At 41.4% G+C, this 26461-nt stretch overlaps 1 protein-coding gene across 1 annotated transcript; it reads left to right on the top strand.

The window, feature by feature from the left end:
* The first annotated feature begins 1998 nt into the window (after window positions 1-1998).
* On the top strand, window positions 1999-8338 carry LOC127952605 (uncharacterized). Its single transcript, XM_052551251.1, has 5 exons — window positions 1999-2113; window positions 2505-2825; window positions 6920-7240; window positions 7377-7499; window positions 7706-8338. The coding sequence occupies exons 1-4, from the start codon at window positions 2059-2061 to the stop codon at window positions 7496-7498; spliced, it is 819 nt and encodes a 272-aa protein (XP_052407211.1). The 5' UTR covers window positions 1999-2058; the 3' UTR covers window position 7499; window positions 7706-8338.
* The last annotated feature ends 18123 nt before the right edge of the window (window positions 8339-26461 follow it).

Raw genomic sequence — 26461 nt, 5'->3', positions numbered from 1 at the left:
ATCCAGATGGACGAGGGGAAGGTAGCAGCTATTAAGAACTGGCTGAACCCCAATCACCAAAGACGTTCATACAGTGATGTCCAGAGTGTGCCATCTCAAGAAGCCTTCACCATCTACCATCTGGCAAGCTCCACCCGCTGCCTGTTCCCAACTGACCTTGGTCACATGTAGGAGTGGATTTCATCACAGATCTTCCTTCCTCCGATGCAGAGCCATATAGAGAGAGAGTTGCTACAACAGAAATTCGAAATGTTTGGTTGTCACATGATTCGTGTCGACTTAATTAGTTCCAGGAAGTGCGTTGGCGGCCATTCAAACTGATAGAGTGACAGAACTACGATGTCTGATAATAAGGAATCAATAAATGCATTTATTTTATATATTTATACAACACACTGACATATGTATGTAGCATGAGTATGTAGTTACAGCGATGTTTGTTTTTAAAATATCATATCAGGTCATTTTTGAGGATTAGTGTTCAATTACCGTTATTTTAAAAACTTATTTCAGGCTAACGTTAAGTTATATAAAACGGGTTGCTGTTGCCTTTTTATGTTACATATTCTTCTTTTTTTCACTGATCTCATGTTAACTAATGTCATTATTGATGACTTTCAGGTAGTACAGAGACAGGCTGGTGACAGGTGATTTTCAGCTCGCACCGCACTATGGGTCAATTAACTGTTAGCAGCAGTAATTAGCATGTTAAAAGAAATGTAAAATTAAGCTTATTGTTTATAATTCTTACAATTACATATAGTAATATAATTATGTATTATAAATATATCTATTATATATAGTATAATTCTTACAATACCTTTTCATGTACACAATATATTCAGGTTTAAAACAACTTAAGCATACTCGTATATAAACATGTACACTGCCATTCAAAAGTAATGATGCTGAAAATTCAGGTTGGCATCATGAGTATATTACATTTTAAAATAGAAAACAGTTATTTTAAATTGTAATTATATATTACGAGATTACTTTTTTGTATTTTTATTCAAATAAATGCAATTAACCAATTACAGCAATTCATGAATGCATTTCTAATAAATTTAATAGCATGCCAAGCATTTTGTATATGTCCTTTCTTTCATGTTGTCCTTGCATAGTCTCCAACATGGTTTGCTGTGCTGCATGGGGATGCTCCACTCAGTCAGAGAAAGGTGTGCGAATGTATGGCTTCCCCGCTGACATGGAGAGGAGAAAATAATGGTTGGCTCAAGTCAGCAGGAGCTATTTAAATATAAATGAAAATTACAACAACAACAAATTGTTATGTAATTATACTTAAATTTATTTGCACCGTTTTACATTGAAAATGATTTACTAGAAATAAGGAACAAGCAAAGCCTTGCAAAACCCAGCGAGCTGAGACTCATGGTGAGACATTGCAGGGAGACATCAGTGTTACCTGGCTATAACTGTGCATTTAATGAGATATGTACCATTTGTGGGTAGACAAAAAAAAAAAGTTGTGTGGAAACTAAACTCAAGTCACTCTGCAGGCACATTTTGAGGCAAACCAATTTGTCATGACCAAAAAATTAAAGAGTATGCTGAGTCCAGATGCTATTCCCACAATCTCTGTACATCGTCCTGTGGCCAAAAAGAGGAGGGCCCTGCTCCACGATGCACCCCTAGACCTGTAAACATACAAGAAATGGCTGCTGATTACAGCTATATTATTTCAGGTGATACATATATAATAAGTACAAACTCGTACTAGTTGAAGTAATATTTCTAATTTTGAAGTGATGTGATATATTAAATATTTAAAATTAGCAATATCATGTATTCTGCCTCGATCAGTTTCAATTGTTGTTAACTGAATGCAAGGAGTTCTAGGAGAATGTTTGTGTAGTGATGATGTACACTCACTAGAGTTACTAAATCTGACATCATACATTGAGGAAGTTAAAAGACAACTGCTTAAAAGGAAATGATGAGAAGTTCCTTAAGACTCAAAATAAAACCAGAAGTATAGTAAAGGCTTGCACTTGCTGATCAAGTGAAGTGTGTATCAGTGAGTTCAGACAATCAGTCATGAGGTTTCCTTTCTGTTTCTGTCTTTTCCTCTCTGTACTTCATTTTATTAAGGGTAAGTCCAGATTTATAAATTTTTATTCTGACTGAATTCAGAGTAATTTAATCAGTCATCAATCGTTGAGATTCTGTGGCAGTGCTAAATGATTCAGTTGAGTATTGTGATCTTTGTTCACCATTTTAAACTGAAGTTTTCATAAATCTATACCGTCTCAGGTAACCTGACCATAACATAAAGCTCAAGCTGCATCCCTGCTCAGTAAAGATTATATCAACTAAAGGTTACATGATTATGAACATATGACTTGTGTAAGTTTATTACACTTTAATGCATGTTGTATTATTATTCAGTGATGAAATCCTCTTCACTGTTACTTCTTCCTGATGTTTATGTTAATCTATAAGACTCACATTGATCCATTCTGAAAGGAACTCTCTGTCTGCAGGATGTCATGTTTCAGATCATAGAGAGTGTAAAATAGTAACAGGTTACACAGGTGGATCAATCCTGCTGCCCTGCTCCTGTACTGACCCTCAGTCTACAGTCAGGACATTCAACTGGATCCACTATAAAAGAGAAGGCCAGTGGCTTGGAGTATTTAAAGATGACAACTACAAGAACAGACTGAAGCTATTTAATCAAAGTTCTCCAGCGAATCTGTCTCTGCTCATTTCTGACCTCAGAAAGAAGGATGAAGGGTTATATAGATGTGAGGGTCCACAAACTACAAATATTACATATACAGACATTAACTTACAAATTCAAGGTAAATAAAAAACATTTGTTTTCTATAAATGTGCAGAGTAAATATAATTGTCATTCTAACAGCTGTGAATTATATATTATATATTATCCTAGTTATGCTTGGAGATTTCATCCACCTAGATAAATCTCTGTTTGCTGATTTCCACACTCTGCTTGCCTCTTTTGATCTCAACCGAGTGTCAACTACTGCTACTCACAAATCAGGCAACCAACTGGACCTTATTTATATGCGACACTGCTCCACTGATCATGTTCTGGTTACTCCACTGCACACGTCGGATCACTTCCTCCTCACTCTTAACCTCAACATGGTTCCTGACTCAACACTTACCCCTCCACATGTCATCTTTCGACGTAACCTACGCACACTTTCACCCTCCCGGCTATCTGCAATAGTTTCATCTTCACTTCCTTCCCCTAAACTGTTTGCGTCTTTGGATGCTAACAGTGCTACTGATACTTTCTGCACCACTCTTACATCTTGTTTAGACACTGTTTGCCCCTTATCTTCCAGGCCTCCCCGTAACACCCCTTCTGCCCCTTGGTTATCTGATGTTCTACGCGAACACCGTTCTAAGCTCAGAGCTTCTGAAAGGATGTGGCGCAAATCCAAAAATACTACTGACCTTATTGTGTATCAGTCACTCCTATTTTCTTTCTCTGCTAATGTGTCCACTGCTAAAATCACATACTACCATAACAAAATTAACAATTCGTCTAACTCTCACATGCTTTTTAAAACATTTTCCTTACTTCTTTGTCCTCCTCCCCCTCCTGCTTCATCTCTAATAGCTGACGACTTTGCAACGTTTTTCATTTATAAAATTAAACACATTAATGCACAATTTTCCACACCAAAATCAACCAAGCTCATATCACCAGCAAACATACACTCATTTACATCCTTCTCTTCACTCTCTGAGGCAGAAGTGTCAAAACTCATCCTTTCTAATGACCCTACAACTTGCCCACTTGATCCTATTCCATCTCATCTCCTTCAAGCCATTTCTCCTGCAGTTGTACCTGCACTCACTCCAGTGTTAATTTCGTTGACTAAATATTTTCGTCATTATTTTCGTCACGAATATATTTTTGCGGACGAAAACGAAACGAGAACTAAAATAGAAGGCACTGATGGAGACTAAAACTATGACTAAATTGATTGACATTATCGTCAACGAATAAAGGACGAGACGAAAATAGACTGTGACGAAATTCAGCAGACGGGAGAGATGCGAGGAATTAACAAAGACCCAGCAAAACATAACAGGCGAGACTGCATGAGAGAAGAGAATCAATCAGAGCCTGACTTATTGAGACGTGAAGCGAAGGTCTTCAGTTTTTAAATGAGCTCCCGGGAAGACGGCATTCGAAGAGGTGATGTCTAAAAGAGCGACAAAATGTCCACAGCTCACTTCACGTTTGACGACGAACAAAACAAAACAAACTGTAAAGCACGCGGAGCGCTCATTCGTGGCAAGAACACAACCAATTTGAAAAGACATTTACAGACGAGCCACCTGGACATTTTCTCAAATGTAATTTCACAACGATGTTCTTTTGTTTATTGAGCTAAGCAAAAGTGGAAGACTGCAGTGCGTGGATGTTGTAGCATTAAATATTACGAACTGAAAAGTACTGTAAAATAGCCCCTTCTTCAAATTAGATGAGAGCACAATACTAATACATAATATCATGATAAATACATTTGATTAATACTAATGTTTAGTATATTTTATAATGTTCTACTTGTTGACAATATCACAAATATTTCTATATTAGTCATGTGAAACATGAATGTTCACATCCAATCATTATACATACAAATCTAGCAATATTGTAGTATTTAAAACATACAATATTGCTAGACAAATGAATACCTTATAAAATCTTGTTACTTTTTTTATCCACCCAATTTACTTTAAATGTATGCACTTATTGTTCAGCTCAGCTGTAAGCTTTAAGGTCCTGGACCTAACGTTATTTTTCTTTTATTGATGGTCAATTGGCAGCTAGTTATTGTTTACATTATCATGACAGTGTTTGTTGCTGCATAAAAGCTTTTGAATCGAAATAAAGACACAGTTGTGTTGAAATAAAGTTGAATTTGTGTTTTATATATTTTGGTTAAGTTTGTTTCCTATACCAGCTGTAAAAAAATGTCTAGTAAATCTGTTATTGATTTTAGTCTTATTTTAGTCGACTAAAATACCAAGCAATTTTAGTCGACTAAAATTAAAACAAATCAGATGACTAAAACTTGACTAAAACTAAAAAGAATTATAGTCAAAAGACTAAGACTAAAACTAAATTAAAATTTCGTTTCAAAATTAACACTGACTCACTCACCTCATCAACACTTCCCTTCACACTGGTGTTTTTCCCTCCTCATTTAGACAGGCACGTATAACTCCATTACTTAAGAAACCCACCCTCAACCCATCTCTTTTAGAGAACTACAGACCAGTTTCCCTTCTTCCTTTCATTGCAAAAACACTTGAACGAGCTGTGTTCAACCAAGTCTCTACATTTCTCACACACAACAATCTCCTTGACAGCAACCAATCCAGCTTCAGAAGTGAACATTCAACTGAGACGGCCTTGCTCTCAGTTTGTTGAAGCTCTAAGACTGACAAGAGCAGAATCCAAATCTTCAGTACTTATCCTGCTTGATCTGTCCGCTGCTTTTGACACGGTTAACCACCAGATCCTCCCATCAACCCTACTGGCAAAAGCCATCTCAGGTACCACACTTCAGTGGATTGTGTCTTACTTATCAGATAGCTCCTTCAAAGTATCTTGGAGAGGTGAGGTGTCCAAGTCACAACATCTAACTACTGGGGTGCCTCAGGGCTCATTTCTTGGACCACTTCTCTTCTCTGTCTACATGGCATCATTGGGTTCTGTCATTCAGAAACATGGCTTTTCATACCACTGCTATGCTGATGACACTCAACTCTACCTCTCATTCCATCCTGATGATCCGACGGTAGCTATTCGCATCTCAGCTTGTCTAACAGATATTTCTTCCTGGATGATGGACCATTACCTTCAACTCAACCTTGCCAAGACAGAACTGCTTGTGATTCCAGCAAACCCATCGTTCCATCACAATTTCACCATCAAGTTAGGCACATCAACCATCACTCCTACAAAAAACAGGCAGAAGCCTTGGAGTTATGATTGATGATCAGCTGACTTTCTCAGACCACATTGCTAAAACTGCCCGATCCTGCAGATTTGCTTTGTTCAACATCAAGAAGATCAGGCCCTTTCTTTCTGAACATCTTGGCAGGTCTTCCAGCCAGTTCTATCAAACCTTTACAATTAATTCAGAACACGGCAGCAAGATTAATTTTTAATGAGCCACAAAGAATACGTCACACCTCTGTTTATCAATTTGCACTGGCTTCCAATAGCTGCTCGCAGAAAATTCAAGGCATTGATGTTTGCCTACAAAACTACCACTGGCTCTGCACCCATTTACCTAAATTCATTACTTCAGACTTATGTGCCTCTAGAAGCTTGCTTTCTGCAAGTGAACGTCGCTTGATTGTGCCATCCCAAAGAAGCACAAAGTCACTTTTACAGACTTTTAAATTAAATGTTCCCTTCTGGTGGAATGACCTCCACAACTCAATCCGAGCAGCTGAGTCCTTAGCCATCTTCAAGAATCAGCTTAAAACACATCTCTTCCATCTTTATTTGACCCTCTAACTTAAACACTCACTATTGTAATTCTATTCTTAAAAAAATATAACTACGTTTCTAATCTTTTTGTATTATATTTTCTTTTCATTTATTATGCAATTGTGTATGTGTGTGTGTATATGTCTATGTGTGTGTGTGTGTAAAGACCTCTAACACTAGCTTGCTCTATTCTTTTTTATTCTTTTTGTTTTCTTTTTATTATATTTTTTAAAAGCCCATGCTACATGTACTGTGTTAACCTAACTGAGACTTGTTATAGCACTTATATATATCATTGCTCTTTTTGTTGTTTTTGATTGCTTCCACTGTCTTCATTTGTAAGTCGCTTTGGATAAAAGCGTCTGCTAAATGAATAAATGTAAATGTAAATGAATATGTTGTCAGGGTGTGATCTGGATCAGAATAAACCGGTGGCTAAGGAAATGGGACACTCGGGAGAGTCTGTGGTTCTGCCCTGCTCCTGTACTGAACTACAGGCTAAACCTGAACAACTTACATGGACATTTACTGCACTAGACAAAAACTCTGAAGAAATTTACCCACATGAACAGAGCGAGAGAGACACAGGTCGAGTCAGACTATTAAATGAAATCTCTCCTGGAAATCTCTCTCTACAAATATCAAATTTGACCAAAGAGGACCAGGGAGAATATCGCTGCTCTGTCTCATCTCAACAGCACATTAACATCAGACTCATTGTTCAAGGTAATTATTACTTCTCGTTATTTAGAATCAGTAATTATGTTGCTTTAAAAAAAAAGTTTAAAGAATGACATGTTGCTTTATTACAGTGTGTGCTATTGTGTTAAATTTTGACTGACAATTATTTAATTCCGAACAGAGGAAATTTACTTTCAATCGTTCTGTTTATCAACCCATAAACCTGCAAAACACAGAGAAGAAAGTTCAACCACTCAACACACAGGAGGCATAACAAGAAAACAGCCACAAATCTTGCATTAATGTGAGCAGTGTGAAATGCTAAATTTTGGGTTAAAAGAGTATATCTTGACTTAATTATTTAATCAGTAAACATATTCAGATAAATTAATATACTGATGTGTTTTTTTAATGTTTAATGTGCTTGATGTGACATTTGACACTGCTCTTTCTGTAAAACATTTAAGTTAGATACCATAGAAATGTGTACCTCTCACTCTCTCTTTCTAGAATGAGTTTCCAAGTTCAAACAGCAGACGCACCAGCACAGAGACGCAGCAGAGCACGTGGAGTCTATCAGCACCAAGTAAAAATGACTCTAAATCATAATCTGCATTTTATTTGAAACATCCAAAACTTTCTGATCTAACTTTGTTAACCTATTTTATGGCCTCTATTTTATCTCAACATATCTTGTTTATACCCTCTTTAATTTTAAGATGTGTGTATACTTATGTGTGTTTAGCTAATTTCAAAAAGCTTTTTTGCTAGTTGACTTCAATTATCATGGGAAGAAAAAGCCAGACCAAAAGCAGTGCTTTGGAGTTAAAGATTAGTAGCATTTTCTTCATAATCTCTAAGGCAAGTTTCCAGAAGGCATTGTTATCTTGGTATCATGTAATTCTTTTTGATGATTTAACAAATAGTGCATATATGTCTGTCTTCCAGGAGTTTACACTTTTGTTACAATAAAAAATATTGTCAAAATATATTATAGCTAGATATCATGTCACTGATGCTACTTAAGAAAATACTTTGTATGATCTCTCTCTCTCTCTCCTAAGCTTTATTAGCATGACTGTAACACAATGTTGCCAAAGCATTAACATATATATAACAACATAAATAAAATCCATCTAAATAAATGAAAACATAAAGTAAAGCAGTGTTGAGTTAATCATGTTTAACATCTAACGTTGTGACTGGTTAATACATATTTTGCAGTTGTGTTGCCATCTAAAAGTAAAAAGGGCATTTTCCATGTTTGTCTAAGGCCTGGTTCACACGGGACGATTTTAAAATTGTCGGCAGATTTTCCAAACCTGAGAGACCCCACACACGGCGATAAAAAATCACGGGTCTAACAGTTTTGGTCGCTCCGTGTGTGGTGTGCAGCCACACGGCAATATCAACACATCACACACGAACCGACTTGACTCCCGAGCATTCCCAGGTCAGACGGGAAATCTCGCAAAATCCCTCGAGATCAAACGTGACTTTAGAGTAAACAATCATGGCGGACGAAGAGGATGCAGTGGCCATAGTTTGTGCTTTGTTTTTAACGGGAAAAAAAACATAAGAAAAACAAGAAAAGGCGATGGTCAAAGAGGTGGAGACGACGCGAGCATGGACTATACTTGCTATATCATAATATGGAGATAAGTTGTTGTTTTATCTCATAGAAATGTTGTTACGTACTACACAGATTAATAACCGTTGAAATAAACGTTCATATATTAGTTTCCATGTACTCTGGTGGACTGCAGTTGTGGATGTAGTTATGCCCATCGACTTTATTTGTATTTGTTATATTATATACGCCGGCTGTTTTGATTTTGTTTCCCGGTACTATCACTGCCTCGTCACCTCGCGTTCTGATTGGCTACACGCCACAGTCCACAGGTTGCGTGATTGTTTGTCCTCGGGGGACACCACAAACGAGAAGAAATCGGGCAAAATAAATCCAACATGTTGGATATCCCCGATTTGAGATCGGAGCGGTCCCGACATTCTTCCGAGCAGAGGAGATTAGTCTTAACACACCACACACGGCAGGAATATTTGATCAGATTATTTTACGATAATCGGAGCATCCTAAGATTGTTGGAAGGGCTGAATCGGGGCTAAAATCGGCCCAATTATCCTGCCGTGTGAACCAGCCTTAAGTCTTCCTCTCTCTATTACTAAATCATGGTTACTTAATCTGTATTTGGAGAGGATTTGTCTTTCTTTAAATGGTTTAATCAATAAATAACTAGCAAATTTAGTGGTTCTGTTTAGGGTAGAGTAGCATTGGAGTTTAATTTGAAGGTCAAAGTGTATTTTTAGGGATTCATCATGAGTGTCTTTTAGATTTTTGTCATTTTCTTTAATAATGGCTTGGGGTTGAAGCTGTAGCCAGTGAGGAGCTGCATTTTGTGGATTATCTGAAGAGCAAGTCTGTTTAGAGGATCAGATTCTGGTGAGGTTTCATTGGCGAGGAGGGCTTTATATCAGATTGAATCAGGATAAGATTGATGGAGGTGATGCCAGAACTGAACACATCTCTTCTGGACCTCAATCTATGGACCCTAAAATGTTTCTGATAATTTCTAGTTGTAGTTTTCCTACTGACATTTTATCACAATTTTTCAAATCCATTATTGGTCCCCAAATTTCTCTCCCGTTAAGTAGATTTGGTTTAATGATTTGATGAGTGATATATTTTAATCCATTTTTAAATTTTTATTGGCCAAATCATAACCGGACAGAAGCCCCCTGATGCTGAAATCTCGATGCCAAGGTAAGTGTAGCTGGTGCTGTGTTACCAACGTAGTTCAACGGTCCGATGTTTCCCGAAACCATAGTTCAAATGAACATTCGCAAACTGCATCGCAAACTTGTGTCGATGGAACGACAGCTCTCCACCTGTGGTTAGAGGCATAGTTCGTCGTTAGTTTATATATATAAATTTCTATTTCTTCCCGAAACACACAAACACACATAAAAGTTTACATAATATATGTTTGTGCCCTGTGTATATCTATTATTTCTATAGTAAATACACAAACGCATGTATATATTTCAGAAAAAATAGGCTATGTCTATATATTAAATATATTTATTTATTATCTAAATTATATTATTATAAATATAGAGTAAATATTTTCTAAATATATACTGTATGTGTTTGTATTTATATATACACATAATAAATATACACAGAACACATTATGCAAACAAAAGTAAAATATAAAGCAGTTATTTGACGCCAGCAGAGTTTCTGAAAAGACCTGACTTTAAAAAAGAGACTAAGGTTAAGCATGTGTGTTTTTGTGTTAAAGTGATCCCCTGATGATTGTTCTGCTGGGGGAAATGTGTGAGAAAACAAACTTCACATTAGGACGAGCAGTGTTTGACAGTGGAGCTCCTCCAGAGAGAGAGAGTCAAGATTGAGCATAAGAAAATAGTTTTTAGCGTCATCATAAAAACAAGGAATGGGGCTCTATAATATTCCAACCATAAGAGACCATCCTTAGAGAAAACAGAAGAATATCTCACATGTGAACTGTATCATGATACAGAGGGATCATCATTTGATGAAGATTGGAGCAGATCTTTTACTTCACTCAGAATAAAGGAGAAAAGGCAAGATTTGGATGCAGACGGTGATGGAAAATCAGACACTCATATCTAAGAAAAATGAAGTAAAAGGTTTTCTTCATAAAATACCAAATATATCCAATTGTAAGTATTACTGCTTTTGCAATTACACGTTCAGCTGTGTTCTGACACCAGGTTACTGAATATTAGGAACTAGTTTGACTTTCAGCAGTTTTGAGAGGGTAGCAACATTGAAGGGAGCATTGATAGTTTTTATGCCTAGACACTACATTATCTGAGTCTGCGTGCTCTGCTTCTAACGGCAGAGAGAAAGAGATCACTTTTTTTTTTTCTAGGCCCCTGGGCTACAGCATTACGGTAGCCCACCCTTCCTAGATTTTTTTTCTTCCTTAAAATTATATATGTCAAATTTAGATTTTTTTCTTTCTTATTGATATGCTAGTTAACATACAATTTTCTACTTAAAATATGCATGTAAGTGAGTATGAAAATTCACTATTTGCCATATCATCGGCGTTTGTGAACAGCAGAATTATAGCCTTTACATAAAATAAAATATACGAAAAGAAAATGCCATCAGAACTTTCCTGGCTGAAATGTGAGTTTACAGGTATGATTTCAACACCATAAATTACACAAAATATAGATTATTCATCATCAGTAGATTGAAACAAAAGTTGGCATAAATGGTTGCTATCTGATGATTGCTAACTGGGTTTTTATTTTGAAACGTAGTGCTCATGTTTGATTAATTAAATCATTGCCGTTTAAAGTATAATGATCATATTTAAGTAATAAGGTTACTGTTTTTTCATCCCTGGATTAAAAAATTATACTTTGAAGCAGCACCACTGATGGAACACAGACTGAATCTAAAACCTTCAGCTGACACAAACACTATATCCACACACTTGTAATTTACTGAAGTCGCAATGTGTGAAGTTACAGAAAGTTGTCCGGTCTAGTTCCTTTCACACAGCAGTGTTGTGTTACTTTTTAAGCTGCACATTATAGAGCCCGGCCTGTAATTTAGCCTTCTCAAATCATCACAACATGCTTAGAATAAAATCTATAGATATAAAACAGTTCAAGTATATAACAATGTTTAAACGTTAAACCTAGTTAAATGTGCACTATCTATATAGTGGAAGCTAAAACGCAATCTGCAAGACATGGAGAGCCCAGTGTGATCACTTGCGTTTTTTTCAGTTGAAATGCTGTTATTTTTGCTCATAAAGGTAAGAGTAGCTGATACAACATTTGTATTTGTAGAGGGTCTGCTTTTTTTGTGTGCACTCACAATATCATCAAAACGTTGTGCTTTTATAAAATAAAGAAAACAAACATGATGCACTTCCTGACGCTTTTTGGCTTCACAAAAATTAACCAAAACTCAGCGAATACATGTCTCAAAGACATGATAAATATAACTATAAAAAAACTTTACTACTTCTACTTTACTACTTAACAAAATAAAACGAATTAAAAAATCTTTCATTATAATAATCTGTAAAGATATACTTTTGCCAATGCTTCACAGCAAGCATTAGCATATTGTCCGCATTTGAACGCAGAACTCTTGAGCTGTGCAGTACCCACCACACATACTGCTGCTGCTGGCAGGACACTTATCACCGTCGAGCCGCTCTTGACAGTCGTGGTAACACAGTCTCATGTGGTTTCCACTACCTCTAACATATTTTTCATCACTAATTGATGGATGTCTAAAATATAAAAATAAAAAGAAGCCTTAAACAGGTCCAGCTCACGTCTGAACTATGACTCATAAATTAGAATTATAAATAAATTAGAATAGCTCTTATTCTAGGCTTCTTAACTAGCTAGCACATTGTGCATTTTGCTCACAGTATATCGGAGGAACACCCCAACTATACAAACTGTGTGGGTGAAACCTAAACTGAATCATTAACTACAAATAGTACAAGCAGGGTGTCCCTGCAAATAAGTGTGTAAATTTGTTTAAGGAATGCTGTTTTCACTGCTGCAAACTCCCATTTATACAAATAATTATTAGAAAAGTTTGCCATTCCCAAGTGCAGGCCCCTGGGCTTCAGCCCCTTAATGTGCCCCTGCCAATAGGTCTAAATACCTAGATTTACCATGCAAAATATGCTCGCCTTTTAATCTGTCATGTAGTAGTGACTGAGGCAAATTATCTGTGCTCCAGTTGTAGAGCATTACAATGTGCACGTCACAAAGTAGCACTGAAAGTTGCCTTCCATCTACAGAGCTGCATGGGACTGATTCTTTAGTCCTGCTCCCACAAGATTCTGTCCCGTGCCCGCCCACTCCCGCAGAAATATATCTTATCTGGTCCCGCTCCTGTCTGCAACATCCATGTTTTGTCCCACTTCGTCCCACAAAAGCCTGCATAAAAAAAAGTATACTCGTAAAGTAAATCGAAGAAATTTACATGTAATGGTTCTGTAACATCTAAGCTTTCATTAGTTGACAATGAGAGCCAGTTGCCAACTGCTAATGACACCAGGCCCATTGGTAATGTTGTTTAACATCATGTGACTTCAGACTCTGGTCAGGTCATGACACAAACTGTGGCACTTGTCATCGAAGACACAGTGGTCCATGCATTTAATGATACTGGTGCTGATGTTTCTCTTATCAGTGAAGATTTCAGAATATCTACTCCTACCTTGTGTCAAAGACCATTGGTGAAACAGTTTATATCTCTAACATCCATTTCTGGTGAAACTTTAGATTCAGTGGGTACATTGTCAGCAAATGTCACATTGGGAAAGCGTACAGTGTCACATTCATTTCAAGTGATCAGAAATTTACTTGTACTTGGTTGGGACTTTTTTGTCTATACACAAAATTGTGATTAACATGCAGAACATGTCTCTTCAGTGAGGTGCGGACTCCATATCCTTTATGGGTGTAGATAAGCATTCCCTTAAACGTTTCAATGTGACAATGTGTACCACTACAATTGGTCCTCTGTCAGAGGCTGTAATCAATGGAAAACTTGCATCACCCCACACAGGTTTGCAGCCAAATGGCTACACAGGTGTGTGATCATCATGAAGATACGAAGACAGGGTTTGCATGGACTGTGACAAAGGCAGATAAGGGTTCAATTTATGTGAAGATGGTCAATCCCTCTGCAGATGACATTTCTCTGTACTGTGGTAGACCAATTGTTACTTTCCATTTCATTTCTGAGAGCATTCAGGATGATTTTGTGATCATTGAGAAAAGTGTGAACAATGTAAATGCTTTAAATGTGTTTGTGTCAAGTCAAGTGTCAATGCCCAAGTCACCTGCCAGATCTCTCTAATACTGAGCTATCTGTAAGACAAAAAGAAAAGAATCTGATGGATTTGCTACTTTTTCCAATGTTTTCAGTCAGTATGATCAGGACTACGGTAGAACCAGCTTGATTACCCCCCAAATCAGGAGTGTAGATGATCCTTCAATTTCCCAGCGAGCCTACGGGACTTCTCCTGCTCTCAAGGCAGAAATTCACATTGAGGTACATAAACTCAAAGCACAAGATATACTAGAGGATAGTAGTAGTCCTCAGTCAAGTCCTGTAGTAATGGTGTGAAAGAAAGACAATACCTACAGATTTTGCAAATTGAATTCTGTAACCACTACTGATGCACACCCGCTACCTCGAATAGACGATAGTCTCGAATCTCTTGATGCTTTTTCAGAGTCACAGTAATTTTCTACCATGGACATGTCTACGAGTTATTAGCAGGTAGAATTAGATCCAAACGACAGGAAAAAGATGTCCTTTACCACAGGGGATGGCCTGTATCATTTCAAAGTGATGCCAATGGGCCTTAAAATAGTCCACCAATGTTTCAAAGGCTAATGGAGTTAGTTCTCAGACGGCTGCATTGGACAAAGTTCATCATTTATTTTGATGACATCATTTGTATGGGTAAATATTTTGAGGATCACATGAAAAACCTCACAGACATTTCGACCAGTTTCAGGGAAGCAGGTCTCAAGCTTAAGCCTGCAAAGTGTCATTTCTGCAAGGCATCTGTAATGTACATGGGCTATGTTGTCTAAAAGGATGGACTGTCTCTTGATCCAGCTCATAGTGAGAAAGTAAGAGACTGGCCAACTCCAAAATCAGGTACTGAGGTGCGAGCATTTTTGGGCTAGCTATGGGTGTAGCTATTATAGGTTTTTCATGCAAGATTATGCCTTTAAGGCTCAATCTCTACACAGACTAACCCACAAAGACGTGCGTTTTGAGTGGACTGATTTGTGTTCAGTAGTCTTTCAGCAACTAAAAGACGCTCTGATGTCTTTGCTTGTCATGGCATTGCCTCATTTTGATCAGCCATTTACTGTCATGATTCTGCCCTCGTGTCCTTGATTTTTCCTAGTCTTGAGGCAGGATCATGACAGACCCATGTTTTGTGTACAAGCACATGGCCTTGCCTTTGGGCCATGTGCTTGTGTTGTCTCGTTCCCTTGCCCCGCCCCCCTTGTTATCCTAGTCGTGTCGTGATTGTCCTATCTGTAACACCTGTCGTGTCTTGATTAGTTCCCCTATTTAGATCTCCTAGTGTGCGTTGTCTTTCGTCGGTTCATTGTACCTCTGATGTGATTTGTGTGTTCCTCACCTGTGATTGAGATATTGTATCCTGTGTAACCGTGAGTGTTATTTGTAGTTAGTGTTCTCCTGTTTTGAGTCTTTGTTTATCTTGATTAATCAGTCCTGTTTAGTTATTGTTGTATCTGCCCTAGTCCTGTTTTCCCCCTCGTGGGTTTTTGTTTTCCCTTTTTGTATTAATAAATCCTGTGTGTGACCCGATTCCTGTCTGCACCTGAGTTCCTCCTTGCCAAGACCCTGACAGAATGAACCGACCAAAAAGGAACTCAGCAGGCAGGAGGTCCCCCGAGCTCCAACACTTGTTGGAGTTCCGTCGACAATGTTGGATGTCATCCCCCACCGACAGGAAGGGGGTCACCCTCCCAGACTCGCCCGAGGGGGAGTGGATCCTTCGGAATTATGCCCGGCTGTGGGAGAGCATCTCCCAGGAGGAGCCACAGAGGTCCCCCCCACCTACCCAGCTGCCGGCGATCCCGGAGGGTCGTGTCCTGGCCGTGGCAACCCTGGGGGATCAGTTAGGTCCCTCCCAAGATCCTGAGGCACCTCCCACTACCTTAAGTCTCCCCAACAAGCGAGGGAGACGGTTTTCATGGGAGTCAGCTTCAGAGTCTTCGGCGTCCGAGGCTGCCCTGCCCGAGACCAAACTCCCCCAACCCGCCTCTGACCCAGCTGTAGCCTCTGCACCGCGCCCGAGGAGGAAGAGGAGGAAGAAGGGGCCTGCCGGTCCTGTGACCCTGTCTCCTCCCGTGCCAGCAGCGGTGAGCGCTGGCGTGCCCGTGCCAGCAGCGGTGAGCGCTGGCGTGCCCGTGCCAGCAGCGGAGAGAGCTGGCGTGTCCGAGCCAGCAGCGGTGAGCGTGTCCGAGCCAGCAGCGGTGAGCGTGCCCGAGCCAGCAGCGGTGAGCGCTGGCATGCCCGAGCCAGCAGCGGTGAGCGTGTCCGAGCCAGCAGCGGTGAGCGTGCCCGAGCCAGCAGCGGTGAGCGCTGGCATGCCCGAGCCAGCAGCGGTGAGCGTGTCCGAGCCAGCAGCGGTGAGCGTGTCCGAGCCAGCAGCGGTGAGCGTGCCCGAGCCAGCAGCGGTGAGCGCTGGCATGCCCGAGCCAGCAGCGGTGGGCGTGCCCGAGCCAGCGGCGGTGAACGTGCCCGAGCCAGCAGCGGTGAGCGCTGGCGTGCCCGAGGCGGCAAAGAAGAAAGCCGTATTCAAGTCGGCAGTCGTGAGAGCGGAGGAGAGAGCCGCGGCCGACTCTGCAGCAAAGACTCTTGTACAGTCGGTCTCATCTCATAAGGAGATGCCAATTATCCTAGCTGCTAAAGCCTTTTCTGATTATTTGTCCCGTCTTGTCCAAATTTTAGAAATCCCCGTCAGTCCTGTCTTGTCCCCTGACCCTGTCCCCAGAAGTCCCAAGTGTCCAGCCGTTGTCTCCCCGTGTCCTGTTGATGTGGCCCCATGTCCTGTTGATGTGGCCCCGTGTCCTGTTGATGTGGCCCCGTGTCCTGCTGTTGTGGCCACGTGTCCCGTTAATGTCCCCCCGCGTCCTGTGGTCCCCCCGCGTCCTGTGGTCCCCCCGTGTCCAGTAGATGTTGTCCCCCCGTGTCCAGTAGATGTCGTCTCCCCGCGTCCCGTAAGTCTTGCCCCGCGTCCCGTAAGTGTTGCCCCGCGTCCCTTGTCTGCTCCTGTCATGTCCCCTGTCAGTTGTCCCGAGACCCCTCCCCGCCCCTCACCACCCAGACCTGCCCGTACCCCCCGTCGTCAGCCTTCGTCCTGTCCTCCTAAGATTCCTACCCCTCCCACCCGCCCTGGTCTGTCCCCCATGAACTTTGTGGTCCCGCCCCCTCCCCTTCCCTGTTTGTTTTTTTTGATTTGTCACCCCAACCCGGCCGTTGTGTATTCATGTTTGCCCTTGTTGTTGTTCGTCATGTCTTGTTGGTTTGTGTCTGTGTCCCAGTCTGTCATGTCAGTCATGTCCCGTGTTTGATGTTCCCTTGAGGAGCGTCTGGAAGCCGCTCCTTAAGGGAAGGGTTCTGTCATGATTCTGCCCTCGTGTCCTTGATTTTTCCTAGTCTTGAGGCAGGATCATGACAGACCCATGTTTTGTGTACAAGCACATGGCCTTGCCTTTGGGCCATGTGCTTGTGTTGTCTCGTTCCCTTGCCCCGCCCCCCTTGTTATCCTAGTCGTGTCGTGATTGTCCTATCTGTAACACCTGTCGTGTCTTGATTAGTTCCCCTATTTAGATCTCCTAGTGTGCGTTGTCTTTCGTCGGTTCATTGTACCTCTGATGTGATTTGTGTGTTCCTCACCTGTGATTGAGATATTGTATCCTGTGTAACCGTGAGTGTTATTTGTAGTTAGTGTTCTCCTGTTTTGAGTCTTTGTTTATCTTGATTAATCAGTCCTGTTTAGTTATTGTTGTATCTGCCCTAGTCCTGTTTTCCCCCTCGTGGGTTTTTGTTTTCCCTTTTTGTATTAATAAATCCTGTGTGTGACCCGATTCCTGTCTGCACCTGAGTTCCTCCTTGCCAAGACCCTGACATTTACATTGAGTACAGTTGCATCTAATACAGCTATTGATGCTATTTGAACTTAATGCTGTGCATAGAAGAAGAAAATGTTGTTTGTTTTGGCAGTTGAGCTCACTTCCTCATTCTGTGCTGCCTTACATTCGTTATAGTTTCTTGAGTTATGTAGTCTGTTGTGGCCTGAAAGAATGATATCATGTGATTAAAAGTTTTTTTTTTTTTACGTCTACATAAAGACCAGCACGGGACTTTTGCTTTTTGGAACTCAGAAGCTTAGCAGACTGACAGGTAACTTAATTATATTTAGTATCTTAATGTAGTAAGTTAATAATAACTACACTGTCGTTTTTGTGATTCCACTTGTTTTCTTTTCCTGTCAGTTCCATCCAATCTTCTTGTGCCTGAAGTGCAATCGCAAAGCAGTCATCAGAATCTGAGTGAGTATCCCTATAAGAATATATATATAGCATATACAAGTATACCTGATTGTGACCTTGTTAATATATAACTGCAAACATATTTTGTCCTTTATCTTTGCAATATATATATATATATATATATATATATATATATATATATATATATTAAATTACATTTTCATGTTTTCATTTTAAATTTAAGTTTCATCAGATGTCACAAAACCTGACTCTATTTGTTTTAATTGTCAATTCCAATGTATTTTTATAAAAAAAAAATTTCAACAGAATGTACAATATAAAAATGTAATTACATTAGCATAATAAAAAACCTCTTAATATAATGTAACAGTAGGCCTATTTATGGTTCCATCCAGTTGTTTTTATGCATGAATTGAAAATGTGCATTAAAACATCTGAAAACACTGCAAATTCATAGATGGAGGTAAAGGCTAAGATATGGCTAAAACCTAAATATAAATGTGATGTAAAAGCTGCCCAGAGAGAGATGTTCCTCTATGTCCAGAAACACCCTCTCAAAAACATCTGGATAAAACCAGACCTCTGTCTGTCTTTCTGACCCTCACTAAGACATATTCTTTTGGTATAATATGACATAAACATTGTAAGAAATGATGCAAGACACAGAAATTCACAGTATAGCATGCACCAGAACAAAATAAATACTTTTTGTGACTGTAGCGGGACAAAAGTAACAACTGTTACTTTCTTCCTGACAGGAACTCATGACATTTAAACTCGATTTAATTTTATACTGAAAAAATATGAAAATGCAAACTTTAGGATGTGCTAAAGCACTAAATAACCTGTAGATTGATCATTACTGTGACACATGAAACAAGGAAAACAACACGACTAATTTGAAAAAAAATTATCGCTTCAATAATTTACATTTTTTACTCAAAAACTGTTTTACAGACCTAACTTCGGGAAACGATGAGGAAATTGCGTGATATTTCTCAGCTCCGTCAAGGATTGCATGCTGAATATGCTGTCATAGCTGCGAATGCAAATACAAAAAGAGGCTCAGAGAAAATCGCTTTGTTACTTTCGTCCCACGTTACTTTCGACCCCGCTCTCCCCTAATTTTATGTCAAATATCACAATCTTATTTTACATAATTTTATAATAAAGAAACTATCCCAATCATCATGACTTTACCTACTAGGCATGTACTGTAGATGTCAGATAAAACACTGGCTCTACTGGTCTAGCTTGTTTTTTTTTTTGTGTGTGTGTGTGTTATGTTTCCTCCAAAGCTTCACTTATCACTTATCACTTATTAACCCCCCCCCCCCCCCCCATTCAAGTTTGCTGCTTGCAAGTTTTAGGGTTTGTTTTAGGTCTAATTTTTTCTTCGTGCAATGGACTGTGATTTTTACCTTCATTATTTGATTTATTTATTGTTTGTTTGTTAAGGACTGATTTTATTCTACAGAGATTCGTAATCAATTTGCGAAAATTGGACTTGTTTGCGAGTAGCATGTTTAGAAATTTAGAAAGTCATGCAAACTACTGTTTTGAATTAAAAATATATAAGAATTCTTGGGTCATTGCATCGAATGGGTACCTTTATTTTCTTCTTTTTTTTTACTCTTCCAAATAAAACTTAAATTATATAAAAATAAAATAACCAAATAAAACTTTTTTTTTTCAAAACTGAATCTCATAACATACACATTTAATTATTCAGAACATGTATTTTAATCAGTCAAAATTTGTGTGTCTTTATTTATTTGTTTATCTCTCAAAAATATTTGTATTTTACAGATTTTTTAAAATATTTTTTTAAGAAAAGATGTTTAGTAACCATAACGGAAATAAACATTGGGTAACAGGAGTGTATACAGGTTTGACTACATTTGTGAGGTGGTTAATGTCCTCACTAATTGTGAAACCTGTTGAACACTACTGTCAAGTGAGCCAGACCTCACTGATTAAAAAAACTTATGAATCTGAAAAATCATGTTTCCATTTAAAACTAGTGATTTGTAAATGTTCTGTGAGGGTTGTGTGAATGAGGGCTAAGTACACTGTAAAATATCTTTGTGTTTACAGTTATGTACAGTGAAGGAGGTGGAAAGAGAATTAAAGCAAGATGGAGGGAGAGACACAGAGAGGAGAGTGGAAATATCTCGCTCCTTCCTGTGCAGTCATCCATGGGTGAGTGTTTCTGGCTTCTTAGTATGGCTTCTCTACATGTTCTTCTGCATAAGAAAACCGAGAATCTCATGCATCTTCAAATAGATGGGCCCCAATTACTGTCATTCAGATGAACACCCTTGACTATGTACCTAACACACGTCCACTGCAATAAATTATGTTCTCGTTAACAAGGTTTGGGGGGCGCATCAGATACTAATCAACACAGGTGGACCACAATCTAGTAATCAATTCCCCAGCATAAATATCGCTGACTTACCTCTATCCATTGATGGTCAATCAGCATTGTGACGGTGTGTGTTTAGGGAAAACACAAGGAGAGGTTAAGATCCAATTGCTGGTATTTATTACACAAAAAGGGAATACAAAATAAACAGTCCAAGGAGACAAACAAAACAAAACAAAAGAAGGAACTAAATGAAACGGTACGGGAACTCGGAAGAACGAGAATGTAAGGGGAAGTCTCGGGAGACGAGAACATAGGAATACAGACGGTAAGGACTCAATACAAACAACAGAGAAGGACAGCTATATATAAGGAGACTAATGACAGAGGATTGTCAGCACCTGTGCGATTTAATTGGAGTGCAATTACTGTGAAGACAGGACCAGACTAGAGGAATTAAAGTGCCTATGGTGAAGTGCCTAAGGAGAAGTGAGCTCACTAGGGAACACCCAGGAAAACAGAGACTGACAGCATGACATTACCCCCTCCCCTACGGAGCAGCTGCCAGATGCTCCACCTGAAACCCAGGAAAACCCAACAGAAAAAGAGGTAGGAGGGAGGTGGAGTGGCGGCGGACTAGGGGGAGGGACGGAGGGTCAGAAAACAGAGACAGTGGAACCAGATAGAATGGGAAGAACAAGACAGGACAACCAGGTAAAATGGAAAAACAGAGATGGAACAACCAGGTGAAATGGAAAGGCAGAGGCAGGAGAGGTGTAACACAAAACAAGGAGTCCAGGAGGGTGGTGGACCGGCGGAGGATAAGGGGAGGGACGGAGGGCCAGGCCCAAAGAAGGAGACAGACAGAAAAACAAAAGAAAACAAAAACACAAAAACATGGGTCCATGGAGGACATCAAGTGAAGCCCACCCGGGCGGAACAGAGGACCACCACACCCATGTGGTCAAGGCAGAAACCCCCCCAGGGTGGAGCGGAAAACCACCATGTCTTTGTGGTCGGCCCAATGGGAGGACGAAGATCACCTGTGACTAGCCTTGTATAAGGAAAATCCATGGTACCTAGTCCTGACTCTGGAAGGTCATCAGTGACTAGTCCTGACTCTGGAGAGTTCACTGGAACCTGACTCGACTCTGGAGAGTTCACTGGAGCCTGACTCGACTCTGGGGAGTTCACTGGAACCTGACTCGACTCTGGGGAGTTCACTGGAACCTGACTCGACTCAGGAAGGTCAACAGGAACTAGCCCTGACTCTGTAGGGTCAACGGTAACTAACCCTGACTCTGGAGGGTCCATGAACACCTGACTGGACTCTGGAGGGTCAACCGGAAACTGACTCAACTCTGGAAAGTCAACGGGCACCTGACTTGACTCAGGAAGGTCAACAGGAATCTGACTTGATTAAAGAGGACGACTGGAACATGACTCGACTCTGGATGGTCAGCAGGAACTAGCCCTGACTCTGGAGGGTCAACGGTAACTAACTCTGACTCTGGAAGGTCGACGGTGACTAACCCTGACTCTGGAGGGTCCATAAACACCTGACTCAACTCAGGAGGATCAACCGAGAACTGACTCAACTCTGGAAAGTCAATGGGTACCTGACTTGACTCTGGACTGCCTGTGGAGACGTGAGGCGCCTCGGCTTCGGGCACCGCCTCTGGAACGGCCTCGGGCACCGCCTCGGTCACCTCATCGGGAACGGCCTCGGTCACCGCCTCGGCCTCCGGAGCGGCATCGGGCACCATATCGGGAACGGCCTCGGGCACCGCCTCGGCCTCCGGAACAGCAACGGACACTGCCTCGGCATCGGGCACCACCTCGGCCTCCGGAACAGCATCGGGCACCGCCTCGGCCTCCGGAACAGCAAAGGACACTGCCTCGGCCTCCGGAAAAGCATCGGGAGCGGCATCGGGCACCGCATCGGGAATGGCCTCGGGCCCCGCCTCGGCCTCCAGAACAGCTACGGACACTGCCTCGGCATCGGGCACCGCCTCAGCCTCCGGAACAGCATCAGGCACCGCCTCGGCCTCCGGAACAGCAACGGACACTGCCTCGGCATCGGGCACCACCTCAGCCCCCGGAACAGCATCGGGCACCGCCTCGGCCTCCGGAACAGCATCGGGCACTGCCTCGGCCTTCGGAACAGCAGGAACTAGCCCTGACTCTGGAGGGTCAACGGTAACTAACTCTGGCACCACCTCGGGGACGACAGCAGCCTGCTCGGGAACGTCCTCCTGGACGTTAGCGGCCCGCTCGGGAACGTCCTCCTAGATGGCAGTGGCCCGCTCGGGAACGTCCTCCTGGACGGCAGCGGCCTGCTCGGGGACGTTCTCCGGGCTTTGAGGAAAGGTAGACGCCTGTCTCCTCCTCCTCCGTCCTCTATGATGGCGAGTCGGTGGCACCTTGTCTGGAGACTCAGGCGTTGAGTCGGCCATCTTGTGCTGTGGCGCTGGGCTGGTGGCCATATTGTGCTGTGGCTCTAAGCTAGCGGCCATCTTGTGCTGTGGCGCTGGGCTGGTGGCCATGTTGTCCTGTGGCGCTGGGCTGGCGGCCATTTTGTGCTGTTTCGCTGGGCTGGTGGCCATTTTGTGCTGTGGCTCTGGGCTGGTGACCATCTTGGGCAGTGGCTCTGGACTGGCGGCCATCCTACCGGACGAGACAGGAGTGGCTGGGGTATCCCACGGAAGCCGATGCTGCAGGTAGCACACAAACTCCCAGAACCCGAATGTGTCCAACTGATCGAGTTCCTCCTGAGGGACCGGGTCATCCAGTCCAGAGTTAAAATAGGCCTTAAGGGCCGCATCATTGTAGCCTATGCCCTCTGCCAGGGACCAAAACACCAGTGCCATGGCACCCACTTCATTGCCCTCTTGCTGGAAAGAGGCCAACTTTAAATATCTATTCCTCCGCTCCACCATGCTGGTTGGGGAGGAGACACGAAAAGACATACCGCTGGATCTTGGTTGATGGAGTCCTTCTGTGACGGTGTGTGTTTAGGGAAAACACAAGGAGAGGGTAAGATCCAATTGCTGGTATTTATTGCACAAAAAGGGAATACAAAATAAACAGTCCAAGGAGACAAACAAAACAAAACAAAAGAAGGAACCGGATGAAACAGTACGGGAACTTGGAAGAACGAGAATGTAAGGGGAAGTCTCGGGAGACGAGAACATAGGTATACAGATGCTCCCGCTCAAGACCGGGCTCTCCTCGAGCGCTGGATCGCAGCAGCAGCAGGCATTCAACCAGCCTGGGCCGCACCCCAGTTCTCACCGCAGCAAGTCTCTCTCACTTCCCGGCTCAGCCTTTTCACCGCCGCTTTTCCGACCATAGCGCAGTTTGAGGCTGCCTCCTCTAGCAGCGCAGACCGCTGGTCGTAAATCAAGGCATTCTTCAGGTGAAGATGCTAATGCAGGTTTTTCGGCTAAATTTGTTAAACGACGTCATGACGTAATTCTGTCGGATGACGATGCCATTTAACCACGAAGCCAAGGCATTTTTTCAAGGCAAAACATCCTCACAGACATGTCTGAAGACATTACATTTGCCCTACCATACATGTTTAAACATCACTGAGATGATCCAGACATAAGTTGCATGCAATTATTCTGGCAGGACCTATTTATTAAGGTAAGGCAAGTTTATTTACATAGCACATTTCGTACACAATGGTAATTCAAAGTGCTTTACATAAAACAAAAGTGAAATAATTATGAAGTAAAATAATAATATAATAAATAAATAAAACGCAATTTTTTAACTTTTTAAAAATTATTTTAAAAATTTACTTGAAAATGTGACTAGTAAATTAGCACATCTGATCTCTTCTGGAAGCTGATACCAACTGCGGGCGGCATAGTAACTTAAATGTTAAAAGCCGACTCCCCTCGTTTGTGTGAACCTTTGTCCTGGCTAGACAACCTTACATCTTCTATTTTATGGCCAGCAAGGCTTACTCGTCCGATGCAATGTGCTCCCATCGGACATCGGCGAGTGTCCCGTGGCCACCCAAACTTACCTCTTCCATCCTACAGCCTGCGATGCTGACCCAGCCGATACAGTCGAGAGTCTCTCGGCTAGACAAACTTACCTTTTCCTTTTCTATGGACAGAGAGGTTTACCCATTGGATCGTGTGTGCTCCCATCAAACGTCGGCGAGAGCCTCCTGGCCAGACAACCTTATTTTCCAATCTATGGTCAGAGAGACTTACCCGTTCGATCATGTGAGCCCCCGTCAGACATTGGTGAGAGTCTCCCGGCCACATGACTTTACTTTTCCATTTGACGACACGAGTCTCAACCTCCCGTCAAATACTGTAAAAAAAAGAGTTGATACCCCATCGGATGCAGCGAGAGCCTCCCAGCACGGGTTTTCTTTTCCTCTCCCTGTCCGGCGAGGCTTACCCGTCTGATGCATGTGCTCCCGTCAGACGTCGGTGAGAGTTCTCCTGGTCAGGTTCCATACTTACTGGCCGCAAGCGAGTCTCATCCATCTGATGTCATGAGTATCGACCTCCCGTCTGATGTCGCAAGAGTCTTCTTGTCGGTCAGCCCAAAAACCTTTTTATCTGCCAAACCGAGAGGACCCAGACGTCCGTCGTCCTTAGTCTTAATCTCCAGTCGGAGGCTTCATGGGCCCTGTTTATGAGTAACAGGGATGAGATTTTAGAGATGTATATAGGTTCTTATATAATTTATAATATTGTTTTCCAGTGATATAATAAGTTTACAAATTATACAATGGACTCATTTATATAGATTGAACAATAGTGTGACTCTTATTTATCAGACAAGAGCATCAGTAGCAAAACAAAACAAACTTTTTGTAAAAAGACTTATAGTTGCTTCTCAGCGAATTAGAATGTTGTGAAAAAGTTATTTTATTTCAGTAATTCAACTCCAAATTGTGAAACTTGTGTATTAAATAAATTCATTGCACACAGACTGAAGTATTTTAATTGTGATGATTTTGGCTCACGTTTAACAAAAACCCACCAATTCACTATCTCAACAAATTAGAATTCTTCATAAGACCAATCAAAAAAATAAATAAAATAAAAACATTTAGTGAACTGTTGGCCTTCTGGAAAGTGTTAATTTACTGTACATGTACTCAATACTTGGTAGGGGCTCCTTTTGCTTTAATTACTGCCTCAGTTCAGCGTGGCATGGAGGTGATCAGTTTGTGGCTCTGCTGAGGTGGTCTGGAAGCCTGGGTTTCTTTGACAGTGGCCTTCAGCTCATCTGCATTGTTTGGTCTCTTGTTTCTCATCTTCCTCTTGACAATACCCCATAGATTCTCTCTGGGGTTAAGGGCTGATGAGTTTGCTGGCCAGTCAAGCACACCAACACCATTGTCATTCAACCAACTTTTGGTGCTTTTGGCAGTGTGGGCAGGTGCCAAATCCTGCTGGAAAATGAAATCAGCATCTGTAAAAAGCTGGTCAGCAGAAGGAAGCATGAAGTGCTCCAAGATTTCTTGGTAAACGGGTGCAGGGACTTTGGTTTTCATAAAACACAATGGACCTACACCAGCAGATGACATTGCACACCAAATCATCACAGACTGTGGAAACTTAACAGTGGACTTCAAGCAACTTGGGCTATGAGCTTCTCCATCCTTCCTCCAGACTCTAGGAGCTTGGTTTCCAAATAAAAAAAACAAAACTTGCTCTCATCTGAAAAGAGGACTTTGGAATACTGGGCAACAGTCCAGTTCTTCTTCTCCTTAACCCAGGTAAGAT

Source organism: Carassius gibelio, chromosome B3 (assembly GCF_023724105.1).
Source record: "Carassius gibelio isolate Cgi1373 ecotype wild population from Czech Republic chromosome B3, carGib1.2-hapl.c, whole genome shotgun sequence".
NCBI lineage: Eukaryota > Metazoa > Chordata > Actinopteri > Cypriniformes > Cyprinidae > Carassius > Carassius gibelio.
Note: the sequence above shows the minus strand (reverse complement) of the source record. Positions and strands in the feature narration are given on the sequence as shown.

Coding starts and splice junctions, on each gene's coding strand:
- LOC127952605 (XM_052551251.1), top strand. CDS start 2,059: ATGAGGTTTCCTTTCTGTTTCTGTCTTTTCCTCTCTGTACTTCATTTT. Junction 2,114..2,504: donor TGTACTTCATTTTATTAAGG/GTAAGTCCAGAT, acceptor CTCTGTCTGCAG/GATGTCATGTTTCAGATCAT. Junction 7,241..7,376: donor CATCAGACTCATTGTTCAAG/GTAATTATTACT, acceptor AATTCCGAACAG/AGGAAATTTACTTTCAATCG.